This window comes from Calypte anna, chromosome 2 (genome assembly GCF_003957555.1).
Source record: "Calypte anna isolate BGI_N300 chromosome 2, bCalAnn1_v1.p, whole genome shotgun sequence".
NCBI classification, from domain to species: domain Eukaryota; kingdom Metazoa; phylum Chordata; class Aves; order Apodiformes; family Trochilidae; genus Calypte; species Calypte anna.
The window spans coordinates 136,736,341-136,749,483 of record NC_044245.1 but is presented as its reverse complement, the minus strand read 5'-3'; the positions used below and the strand labels follow the sequence as shown (position 1 = coordinate 136,749,483).

The window sequence follows — 13,143 nt, the reverse complement described above, 5'->3', positions numbered from 1 at the left end:
GTTAGGATTGAAGATACTCATCAAAATAATTCCCTTAGGATGCTGAAGGTCTTAATGGTAAACAATATTTTAAATTTTTTTTACTGCTGGGATAAAATTGGTCTAGCAGTTTTAAGAGTTTTTATTCCAAAATTAAGCATGAGGAAGAAAAGACTAAATATTTATATGTGGATCATGTCAGGAATGGTCAAAAAATCAGCACTGAGAATAAGAAAATATAGAAAAAAAATCTTTGCAGGTAAGCTTGAATATTCATTTAAGTGAATTCAGGGTTTTATTGTAATTAGTGATTGTCATATTGCTCAAAATCAGTACAACACAGAAAATTCAGTTTTATCTGTAAACTTCAGTTCACCTCACCTCATGCCACAACTTTATAAGGTGGCAGTCTTGTATCATGAAGCTTCATACCCCAGCTTTTCACGTGTTGTGGTATCAACCTGCTGATTTTTGTGCTTTTGACATGTTATCTCCAAGACACTGCTTTCTAGAACATGTTTGTGTGGACTGCCCTGATTAATTTGGAATTTTTAATGTGTGTCTGTAAACATCTGTCTCCTTAATCATCCAGAGGAGAGCGTTATGTGTATTAGACATCTGTTTTCTTACTCTTAACTGTTGCAGTGGTATCTTTAATTTACTTTAGAGTTCCTTTGCTCCTGGCAGGAAAGTTGAGGGACTATGTTGCTGCTTATCAAGTGGTGCTATAGCCAGGAGACAGATCAGCTCAAGGCAAGTTTTTGCTTGGTCAGCTTCCAGAACTTGTCTTTTTTAAAGTGCAGATAAGCACTTACTTCTAGCATGTAAAAAAACCAAAACAAAACACCACCTCATCTGGAGCTATTAAAAATTTTTTACATTGCCCATGTTTCTCTGTATCTTGCTCTAGTTTTCTCTATATTGTTATTTTTTTTTCCACAAGTCTTTTGTTAGAAAAAAAAAGGCATTCTGTGCTTACCTGAACATTTCAGAACTTTTTAATTAAATTTAATTTTTGTGTAGCTAATTGATCAAGTTTTAGCATGATGCAGGTTGTAGATAAACTTTCAGTGTAGTGTGAGCTAGGAAGGCAGACAGGGCCACTAAATTAGCCTGAAATTTGATGTGTAAAATTTAATATGGTTTTGTTTAGGTGTTATCAAACAGATTTACTTACTTTTTCCAGAAGTATTGTGTATGTATTTTATGTGTATCAGGTAGATGGCATTCTTGAGTTTAGTACAATTCAAACTGAATTGCATGAGTTGTTAGCAATGATAGTTGGAATTTATCCATATACAAAACTACATTAACAGTTCTCTCTTGAACTTCGTCTGTGCTAGGAGTTTAAGTAAAATTGCTCATGCTGTAAACACCTAAATATAGAGGCTCATGATTTCACTTTTAAGTATTCATCAGGAGAAGGCTCCATATGTGATATGAATGTATTCAAAATGTATCAGACATTATTAGCAGTCACAGCTTTTAGGACTCTTTTGTCAAGCTTAATAGTGATCACAGTTTCACTGGTCTTAAATATGGGGGGGTCTTGTGGCACCTTGCACATCTGATGCCCACGTTAGTTATGGTGGTTTTGAAACCACCTGCAGAAGTGTCACATACACTCTGTCCCCAAATGCTGGGAACTGGTGCTAGTGGTTGTACTGACAAAACTTTATGGGTGGGAAAAAATGTTAAACATTAAAAAAACAAAAAAAGTTGATTTGACTGTGAATCAGCTTATTACATTGTGTATCCAGTGAGCTAACAGAAGCTCTCTTTTTTGATGCTGCATCTGTAGGACACAGCACAGGTACTGGCAGTCTGGTTTCAGTGGGGTGACTTTGAGCTCTCTGGAAGACATTAATAAATAAATCTTCAGTGCTTTGATTTACAGTTGTCTCTCTTTAGAGAAATACAAAAACGTGCATCTTGGCATATTCGTGTTCTTACAGTGGAATTTTCCCCAGGCCCCCCAAGGCTTGCAGAACTTGAGCTGATGGTTTGTGTTATAGGTATTTCTGTAATGAGATACGTTTTGAAATTAGCAACTATGATGTTGAGATGTAACCAAAGTTAAAATTTGGCATTGTAGTCCTACAGCTAAAAATAAGTATCTTTGAAGTTTTTAATAGTTTCAGAATGGTCCCTTTTTGTAGAATGACTGTATTCTTGCTGTTTGAGAAGTGTTTTGATGATCTGGAGATTAGAAGCAATGCTGAACTTTAAGCTTTATTTTTTAATTTAAAAATTTTTTTTGCTAATTAAGGGAAGACTAATGGCCATCAAAATCAGGTGGCTACTCCAAGTGATTGAATTGTTTTGGTATTTTGAGCACTAAGTTTACAAGACTGAGGGACTTTTGAGTTTCATTTATGAGTTTTACAAAGAGTCTTTTTGTACCTGAGTATGTCTTGCATACTAATTGCATTTACTAAATCAAGCTGTATTCTGTTATTGGCTTTAGTTTTCAGAGTTATCAGAATTTAGAAATCGGTGCTGTTTTTTGTTTGTTTGCTTGTGAATCAGCACTGTATGAATACTGGTGGTCATTTAAATTTATTTGGGATATTTTTCTGTGTCACTTGTAAACATTTATTTGTATTTCTCAGTATGTTGTATTACTTTTCTTATTTTTAGATTGCTTACATATATTTTCACAGCAATAAAATTATTTTGATTCTGTTCTGATGCTTCAGAAAGAACACTTTCTGGGAAATACCTTGATACAAGTTAGTGTTCATTTTTTTGGGGGGGGATGATGGATTGTGGGGTTTACTCAAAACGAAGTATTGGTTTGCACAGTCCAATCAGTAAATGCCATGGCATTGTTGTTTGTATAGTGATCAGCTCTTAAAATCATGGAATCATAGAAGAGAGTCATAGAATGCTTCGGGTTGGAAGGGGCTTTTAAAGGCCATCTAGTCCAACCCCCAGAGCAGAAACATCTTCAATTAGATCAGGTTGTTCAGAGCACCAATCAACCTGACCTTGACTGCTTCCAGGGATGTGGTTTTTACCACCTTTCTGGACAACCCGTTGCAGTGTTCCCCACCCTCGTTGTAGAAAATGTCTTCCTAATATCTAGTTTAAATCTCCCTCTCTCAGTTTACAGTCATTACCTCTTTTCATCACAGGGCCTGCTAAAAAGTTTATCCTCATCTTTCCTATAGATCCCCTTGAAGTACTGTAAGGCTGCTGTATCTGGGCTCCATCCTGCTGAAGCTAGACTAGCAAACAAATGGAAAGGACAGTTTTAAAGTTTGTAACTGATTTTGTTATCACAAGAGAAATGGTTCTGTTTTACACTTGGTCTGTTTTTAGTACTGAAACAGAAGTTCCAGTGCATGTCTGTTTCGTGGTCATATGGTAGTATTTTGATGGCAGGTTTTTCAATCCAATTTTAAGAGCCTGCTATACTAAAGACTTATGTCCTATGTGCTAAATAAACCTCTCCAGAACAAAGAACAAAATGAAAACAAGCATCATGTGTTGCTGAGTGCATTTCTGACTTGTTCATTTATCTTCTTAGAACTGAGTGTGGTAGCTAATGTATTTTCCAGTGCAGTCATAAACCTGAACTTCTGCAGCTTGCTAATGGGTGTGAAATATAGAGTAGACCATCCATGACCTCCTCTGCTACCTTTCTCAGACTCTGTTAGAAAACAGGCTTGCAGGTAGCTCTGAGCTGTGATCTGTAATCTCCCTGGATAGTATCTGCTATCTCCAGTGTTCAGGCTGGAGATTGAAAACTGCAGACTTGTGTAATAACTTCATTGTGTATTGGGGTATTCAGTTAGCATTTAAGAGTTTTGAACTCCCTAGTTTTATCTCCTGAAAAATCTCTGATACTCTATGACAGCCCATGCTCTTTTAATTTGCTGCTGCTTTCTGTGAGCAATTACAATCAGAAATGCTGCGATAAAATTGGCATCGGATCACAAATACTCCTGGAATGGAATCAAACAAATAGGATTCACAATACCAGGAACAGTGAGTGTGCAAAGAAAACTGAAGAGCAAATGAGGAGAAAAATACTGGAAAAGGTGAAACTTACAAGATTGTAAAGGTACTGAGAGTAATTGTAGAGCAGGCAGACAGCATGCTGTGCTGTAATTTGCAGTTAGTTATTGTTTCCTTTTATCCCAAGCAGGCAATGCTTTTGTAAAGAATTGCATTTCTAGTTACCTTTTTTTTCCATTTAGCCTGAACTGTGATGCTTTAATTCATTAATGGTCTCTTTAGAATTCCAATCATAAAATGGTTTGGGTTGGTAGGGACGTTAAAGATTATCTAGTCACCACCTCACTGCCAGGGACACCTTCCACTAGATCAGGTTGCTCAAAGCCTGATCCAACCTGGCCTTGAACACTTAGAAGGAGGTGGCAGCCACAAATTGCCTGGACAACCTGTGCCAGTGTCTCACCACCCTCACAGAGAAGAATTTCTTCCTAACAGCAAACTTAAATCTACCCTCTTCCAGTTTGAAACCATTACCCTTCATCCTATCACAAAAAATGTACCCATAAAGGCCATCTCCAGCTTTCCTGTAGGCCCCATCCAGGTACTGGAATATTGCTATAAAGTGTCCCTGAAGCCTTCTCTTATCCAGGCTGAACAATCCCAACTCCCTCAGCCTGTCTCCATAGGAGAGGTGCTCCAGCCCTCTGATCATCTTTGTGACCCCTCCTCTGGGGTTGCTCCAACAGCTTCATATCCTTCTGTTGGGGACCCCAGATCTGGACACAGTTTCAGGTGTAGTCTCCCAACAGCAAAGCAGAATGGGCAGAATCACCTCCCTTGACCTGCTGGCCTTGATTCTTTTGATGCAGCCCATGGTATGGTTGGCTTTCTGGGCTGCAAGTGCACATTTTTGACTCATGTTGAGCTTTTCATTAGCAACACCCCCAAGTTATTCTCCTTTCCCCTCAGGGCTTTTTTCAATCCATTCTCTGCCCAGCCTTTATTTGTGCTTGGGATTGCCCTGACTCAATTGCAGGACCTTGCACTTGGCTTTTTTTAACTTGATGTGGTTTGCATGGGTCCACCTCTCAAACCTGTCAGAGTCCCTGTGGATGGCATCCTTTCTGTCCAGAGTTTCTAATGCACCACACAGTTTGGTGTCATCAGCAAACTTGGTGAGGGTGCACAGAGTTCCCCCATGTGTGTTGCCAACAAAGATACTAAATGGCTCCACCAACTAACCCTTGAGGAACACCAGCTTTTACTGATCTCTGCTTGGACATTGAGCCATTGATCGCATTGATCCAACCAATTCCATATACACTGGGTAGTGCACCCATCAAGTCCTTCTCTCTCCAATTTAGAGACAAGGATGTCATGTGGGACAATGTCAAATGCTTTGTGCAAGTCCAGGTAGATGAGGGCCACTCACTTGCTCTTCTCTTATCCCCAAATGCTGTAACCCAGTCATAGAAGGCCACCAAGTTTGCTAGGCACAATTTACCCTCAGTGAAGGCTTGTTGTCTTTCATCAGTCACCTCCAGTTGTGACATGAAAGAGAAAACTAGGGAGAATATATGTTCCTGATGTGTAAAAATGAGATTAATTCCTATCCCTGCTCCCCCTCTGCCCTCTGTAGACTGTTCAGTAAATACCAGTATTTATAGAAGATCTGTTCTTGGTGTGGTTGAGCTGAAATCCATTAGATGAGCCTGTTTGCCAACAGACATTAGTGTTGCTTCAATGACAATATAGTCATCAAACATTTTCTGTTTTATTTTGCTTGGGTAGATTAGAGTTTAGTGAACTAAAATCCACTTATGGGGGACAAAGCATAAGAATTTTATGTTTGTGCTTATTGTTTTATCTTGTGCTGGTTCTAGTTGTTAAGCATAAAGTTTTACTTAAGTGTAAATTATTTCTAGGAAATTACTGACTGTTTCTGAGTATTTTTGTTCATACTGTTCCAATTTACAGTATCATCTGAGAATTACTCATTGTAGAGTTCAGATTTAGAGAAGGAAGTGAGAATTATATTACAAAAAAGTATGATGAGTAATTTGTGCTCCTTTTTTCTTTATCATTCATTATTTTTAAATATACTATGACACATAGTTTATGAACATATAAATTGCATTATCATCTGAAGTACACTGTAATGAGATACAATTTAGAAGGTTAATGCAACTGAAATTTGGTGTATTTTTGCCTTTAAAAATTTCCTACTAGTTTCTGTGGTTACTTTGAAGTGTTTTGATAGTGTCTAGTGCAATGTTTCCCTTGGGAGGGAGCTTACGCAATATAGCTTTTAACAGTTACAGCAACAAGGTAAAGTAAAAAAGATCATTTCATTGTAGAAGGGTGTTTCAGAAAATTGGTTCAACGATACATTTAGACCATTCATTTAATGGTTTTTTTTATTCTTCTGTAATATTAAAATTTCTTCAACATGTATTAAAATTGTTGGTGATTAAGCCAGTAGCTCACTTGGTTTGCAGCTCTAATTTGTGCAACACTTCAGCAATTTAAAAACACCAGCTATGTACTTTGAGAGCAAAAACCCCATTGCATAATATTGTTTTCCTCTCTTTGTGTTGTAGGTTGTGTTAAAGATCATTAAGCATTACCAGGAAGAAGGACAGGGGAATGAAGTGGTCCAGGGAGTGCTGCTGGGTCTTGTGGTGGATGACAGACTTGAAATCACCAATTGCTTCCCTTTCCCTCAGCATACAGAAGATGATGCAGATTTTGATGAAGGTAATTATTACAGTTTTGCAGAAATTCAAGTAAATAAAAAAATCCACATGTGCAAAAAAACCATTTTTTTCCTTGTGTGGGATCAGAGAATGTTTTCATTTGACTTAAGGTATCAATGGGTTACTCATAATGCCATTGCTGGACATTCAGCTGAAATTTTGTCTATGTAAGAAAAGTTATAGGGATAAAAACTGTATTAATGGACTCACTTATTATAGGTGCAACTCTCCACACAGGAAGTTACATAAGTTTCCAGTCTATAATTCATGTAGACTTTAAAGGTTTTTATGAAAAATGGCTCTGTGTGTACATGTACATGTATGTGGTCAGGCACGTAGGTTACCTTTCTGTGGGTTTATTTGTTTGTGTTAAGTACTCCTTGAAAGCTCGGAGAGCAGAGCTTTTTAAGTTTAAGAGGCACTGGTTAACTTGAAATATGGGTGATATGTCTGCTTTTCCAAGTAAGCTAACAGCAGCATCAGTGTTTTCTTTCTGTTTTGATATTTCCTTGCTAGTCCTTGTAATGTTTAGTTATTGCCCCTCTAAGTCAATATAATCAGCTTGATCTAGAACAGTAGAAAATTTATAAAGTAATTTCAAAAGACTTACAGTTCTAATGTTTGTAATAGGCATTTAATGATATTAGTAGAAATGTTTCTTTGTTAGGGCTTAAAAAGATACAGTTTAACTTCCAAGAGTAACTGAAGAGGCCATATTGTCAAATAGTTGTGGGAAGATTGATTCTGTCTAATTTTGATAATTCAGTATGAGTGAGATTAGTATAACCTGCTTTTTCTTCTAATGAGGTTAGATGTTATTAAATATGTTATCTTATTACAAAAGAATCTTTTACTTTAAAACAGAATTTTAAGAATTCTTTGCAACTTGTTAAGGTTTCTTAGCTGTTTATTGCTTCTGTTGTGGAATTATACAGTTTGCTATATGGAAAAAAAAAAGCAAGACAAAAGGAAATCCTGATTGTCCTGTGTTAATCACAGAATCACCTTGGTTGGAAAAGATCTTCAAGATCATCAACTTCAACATAATCATAGAATGGCTATATTTTGAAGGGACCTTCAAGATCATCTAGTTCCAAGCCCCCTGCATGGGAGGAACACTTCCCACCAGACCAGGTTGCTCAAGGTCCCATCCAACCTGGCCTTGAACACTTCCAGCGAGGGCGCAGCCACAACTGCCTTGAGCAACCTGTGCCAGTGTCTCACCACCCTCAAATAAAGAATCTCTTCCTAATACCTAACCTAAATATCCCCTCTTCAAGTTTTAAACCATTTCCCCTTGTCTCATACATCCATGTAAAACGCCCCACCCCAGCTGTCTTGTAGACCCCCTTCAGATATTAGAAGGTTGCTATAAGGGTCACATTGGAGTCTCCTCCAGGCAAGATGGTGCTTGAGTCAGAACTACATTTTTTTTAAGCCTAAAAGATGTTTTAAAGATTCGTTTTCTTCTGGAGCTCTTCAAAGGCTTGTAGTAAAATTTTTCATTGGGGCCCATGTTTCCCTTTTTCACATAGAAAATGGTTGAATTGTTTCTGTGCAGCTGAAAGTTGAGCAGAGTGAAATAAACTTCTTAGCTTTTCAGATGGATTCATCTCACCATGCTAAAGCTGTAAGCCCGTGAGTTTTGTATGCAAGATACCATTGTTTCTGTTTGGGAGAAACTTCATTCAAAGGAAGTGGCTGTTGTTACTGGTCTTTCTTTTTCCCTTTTTAGCCAGTAGGCAATGAGCTTGGTGTTATGTAAGGTGTAAAAGGCCCAACTTGTGAAGCTTCCCTCACCTGGATGCCTTAGCTTATCAACCTTGTGTTTCCACACTGCAGGCACAGAAAGAAAAGCAATCTCTTGCTAGAGTGGAAAGTGAACCTATCCCAGCGATGCTCATGGGTGCCTCTAGGTCAGGGGAGCTTCTCAGTGCTGAGCCCTATAAGCCAACAGAGCTGCTTTGTATTCCAGGTCTTCTCTGTATTCTTCTCAGTAAAACAGCATTGAGGAAATGCACAGTGCTCATACACATTATGCATTTCCTTTACTTAAGGCCTGTTTTATCCCTTTGACCTCTGTGGTAGAGGCTAGGGAAGATGAAAACCCAAACAAAATGGCTCTCAAGGCTGCCAGCTGAGCTTAGGTACCTTTTTAGACTCTATATAGAGTTTTCTGCTGTCTTGCCAATGTGAAGAACAGTGTTTTATAAATACTCCTTGTTTGTGTTCCCTGGAGCTGCTTCCCTATGCAAGTATCCTGCCAGGTTTTCAAAAGATACGTTTTTCTTCTAGATACAGATACTCCATCAGAGAAATCTCTTGTTATATGCCAGAACTTTAAAATTCAGGGTGCAAAAAACCAAAGCAAACAAGGCACTTCCCTCCCCCCAAGACATCAGAAACAGCCATGAAGATGATCAGAGGGCTGGAGCACGTCTGCTATGGAGACAGACTGAGGGAGTTGGGGTTGTTCAGCCTGGATAAGAGAAGGCTTCAGGGACACTTTATAGCAATATTCTAATACCTGGACGGGGCCTACAGGAAAGCTGGAGATGGCCTTTATGGGTACATTTTTTGTGATAGGATGAAGGGTAATGGTTTCAAACTGGAAGAGGGTAGATTTAAGTTTGCTGTTAGGAAGAAATTCTTCTCTGTGAGGGTGGTGTGAGACACTGGCACAGGTTGTCCAGGGAATTTGTGGCTGCCACCTCCTTCTAAGTGTTCAAGGCCAGGTTGGATCAGGCTTTAGCAACCTGATCTAGCGGAAGGTGTGGAACTAGTGAGTCTCTAAGGTCTCTTCCAACACAAACCATTCTATGATTGTAACTGGATTTACAATTTGCACAAATTCAGACCCAGAGATGAGCAAGGAACTTGTGAGAACTTGTCACTTCAGTGCCTCCATCACCCAGAATGATATTAATGTTCTGTTTGCTCAGAATCAGAGAGCAAGTAAAAAATCAAACTTTGTGTTTTCTTCATAGTGTGCATATATACATACACATTTTGTTCCACTTGTCTAAGTGGAACAAAGACACTTGTTTGTGGAATAGGAGCAATCCTACTGAGATTTCAAGTTTCGGACCCTGCAGAAATAACGTTTATTAGCAGACTTTCATCATACTTGATGTATTAATGCAGGGATGGTTGCATGGGCTGCCTCAGCTGCCCTTCTGCTTTGGAGGAAATGGGGAGAAGCCATGGTGCGGCTGTCTGTTGACAAACTTCTAATCTGCTATATTCAGAATTGAATTAATATATCCAAAAAGTTATTTTTTTTCTGTATCATTTTGCAAGAGGTCAGCTGAAAAATATTAATTTACCAAGGTGATTGCTGTTGAGAGTTGAGCTGCCATACATGAGGGTGATATTTGAGCAGACAAACTGTTGGACAGTTGGCAAGAGACATTTAAGCATGTTTTCCTTATTTAAACTGGGCAAATCTAATATACAACACATTCTTGAGGGTGCTAATAAAATATCCCTAGTTTGAACTTGAAATAGGTATGCATGACATTTAAGAATGAGTATAAATGTATTTCTAACTTGTTAGGAACAGCCGTTTCTTCAGATATGCTTAGATACGCTTTTGTCAAGGTGCCATTTTGTTTCTTACTGCTAATGGGTGAGATAATTAATTTTGATTATTTGCTGCAAAAGAATTCCTTCAAAGATGAAATTTTTTTGTTAAAAAACATACCCAAACTTGCTTTTTTAGTGCAAGAACTTTTTTTTAGTGCATTTAGTTGAATTTAACTATTTCTGCAACTTACAGAAAGCACAAGAGGTTGGTTGTTTTTTTAGCTTTGAGTAATTCTTATTAGAAGTCTGTGAGGTTTGCTTAACATTTATGAATCCACAGGTGTTTTTCATCTTAGAAAGTTTCTCCTGCAATGTCATCTTCCTGCTATTCTTTTTTACAGAGTGTAATTTTTTTGTTAGATTTTCCTGTCAGGGAAGTCTTAGACACTTAGGTTGGCCTGCTTGGAGCACAAGATGTTTGGAGGGGGGTTGGGGGGGCTAAGCTCAGCTCTGTGTTGGAAATCTGTAGGTGAAGTTTAGTTGATTATGTGTGAGCTAATGGAGGAAAATAGCAGAACCAGGGGTACGTTTTGAGTCTTCAGCAGAAGATGCTTCAACATGAATGTTTGATATTTTTGGGTCTGCCCTCTGGACTTTTGTTCAGGCATTTACTTTTCAGTTTATCTGTGTTCCCTTATTACTAGTGCACTTAAATCCTCACAGGCATTGAATGTATTTCTCAAAACACAGATGTTTAGTTTTAAGAAAATACTTTAATTTATCTATACATACAACCCTTACTCCTGTGTTTCCCCCATCCTCCAGTGATGAGTTCAACTCTTGTTGAAGGAAAATCAGATTTCTGTGGTAAGGATTTTTGGTTTAGGCACTTCTGTGAAATGATGTAGTACCCCCCAGCTTGTGAGGGTAGTTTTCTGAGAATTATTAGGGCACTTCCAGTCTTTTGTCTAGCATAGTTTTGCTTTCTTTCAGGTAAGGTTTACAAAAAGGTGTAATGCATGAAGCGTATTTTTTTCCTGAGAAATAGATGTATTTTTCTTGACTATAAATCATGTCTCTAAGCAATATATTAAGTTCAGTACTTTGCAGTTCATTGTTTTAATGTTCATTGCTATTATTTGAATAGTGCTCCTTCCTGTTTAAAGGGAATTTAAATTTATTTCGTGGAAAGCAGCAGTTAAAAATGTAGTATATATCTTGTAATTCGTTATAGGTCTTGAGAGACATTGCTTTGATAAGGTATTTTGAAACAGATTTTATTTCAGTCCAATATGTTTTAGTACTTTAGTTACAAAGCTGATGTAACAAGTGCGGTAATTGTGCCAATAGGAACTTTGACACAGTTATATAATTGTACGTCAAAATAAGGTCTAGAAGGCTGTACCTTATCCTTCTGTAACTTATTCTTCTTTTATAACTATGCAGAGTTTTCATCAGATTTCCCTGGAAATGCTACAGGTGAAAAGATGGTGCTGCCTTCTTCTCAGACTTCCTTCCCCAACACATTTTTTACTTTCCTATCTGAGGAGGTTAATTTTAAGCATCTAGATGATTCAAGATGTTAATACCTGTATTTTCCTGTTCTGTATATGGTTTTACTTGTATTATCAGTCAGTAGTAATTAGGAAAAACACAGTGCAACTTCCACAAAAACACTCACCATTTTCTTTCTGCCTTCTCTATAGCCTCAAATGAATGCAGTTGCTTAAGGACAAACACGGTATACCTCATATGGGAGTATTTTTCAAGGTTTTAATTGGCCTGGGGTAGCTGCAGTTCATTCTGCCAGGGCTTGCCTCCAGTTATTGCCAGTACAATGTCCTGTGATATGTGATCCTTGCAGAAGAAGAGGGCTTCAGGCAACTACTAGGAACATGCTTAGAAAAATTAATTTAAGATAAAGCAACTAATTGGATATGTGCTCTTGAACTGTTGCCCACTGCAGTGAGAATGGAGTGAGTGGTGGCTGTGTTAAGACCCTTCCTGTGTTGTTTAAGACTTGCCCTGAGGATGCATTTCTTTAGGTGAAGCCTGTGGCATTCTACACTGTTTTGGCATTATATAGGGGCTTCAAGACCAAATTCACTTGAGTTCTTAGGCTTTCCAGCAGACTGTGCATAGGTGTGGTCATGTTTGGTGGAATGTTTTTGCTTTTCAAAAAGCACCTTAACAAAGAAAGGCTACTGTACTGAGTTACACTTTTTCTTCTATTATGTGAATAATGTAGTTCCGCAAACAGCCTTGTGAGTGCAAATGGAGAGGTAGTATGAACCTCTAAGGTGCTTGAAGCTCCTCTATGGTCTAACCAGAATCTTGCAAACGGTACAGAGATACCCAGAGGAACCAAATTAACTCTGAAGGTTGAGTTCTTTGCTAGTATTGCTGTAGAAGTCATGATGTCATTAAACCACAGCTTTCTGTAAAAGCTTCTGTCAAGGCTAAATCTTGTCAGTTTTTCTTGTGAAGACAACTACTGCTTATTCCCGTTATAAATTTGCTAGTATTTTAACTCACAGGTTTATAATAGGAGACACATTCTTTATCTCTCTTGTATTGTTTATTGTCTTGAGGAGAAAAGACAGAGCAGAAAGAACCGTGCTGTGCCTGTCCCCTGACAGGAGACTTTCTGCTGGGCCTTTTGCAGCCGCACTGCCTGTCCCACATGGGCCTTATCAGCCATCAGTGTGCTTGCAGCAAGCCTGGGGAGAGCCCTTCTGAAATCTTCGTTTGCAAAGCCAAGCCATGATGATGATGACTGTCTACTGTATTGCAGGATAGAACTTCAGCATGGTGTAACTGTAATCTAAATAGGCAGATGCAATTTCAGCTGACAAATTGTCTTTGTTTGTGTTTATTCTCTTTTGATATATCAGTGGGCAAAAATGAAGTTCATGCATAT

At 38.2% G+C, this 13,143-nt stretch overlaps 1 protein-coding gene across 1 annotated transcript in view; it reads left to right on the top strand.

Moving 5' to 3' along the window:
* EIF3H (eukaryotic translation initiation factor 3 subunit H) overlaps positions 1–13,143 on the top strand; it is a 90,719-nt gene that overhangs the window by 15,859 nt on the left and 61,717 nt on the right. The window contains exon 2 of the mRNA XM_030445893.1: positions 6,543–6,699. Coding sequence (XP_030301753.1) covers positions 6,543–6,699 — 157 coding nt within the window. The remainder of the gene's footprint in view (positions 1–6,542; positions 6,700–13,143) is intronic.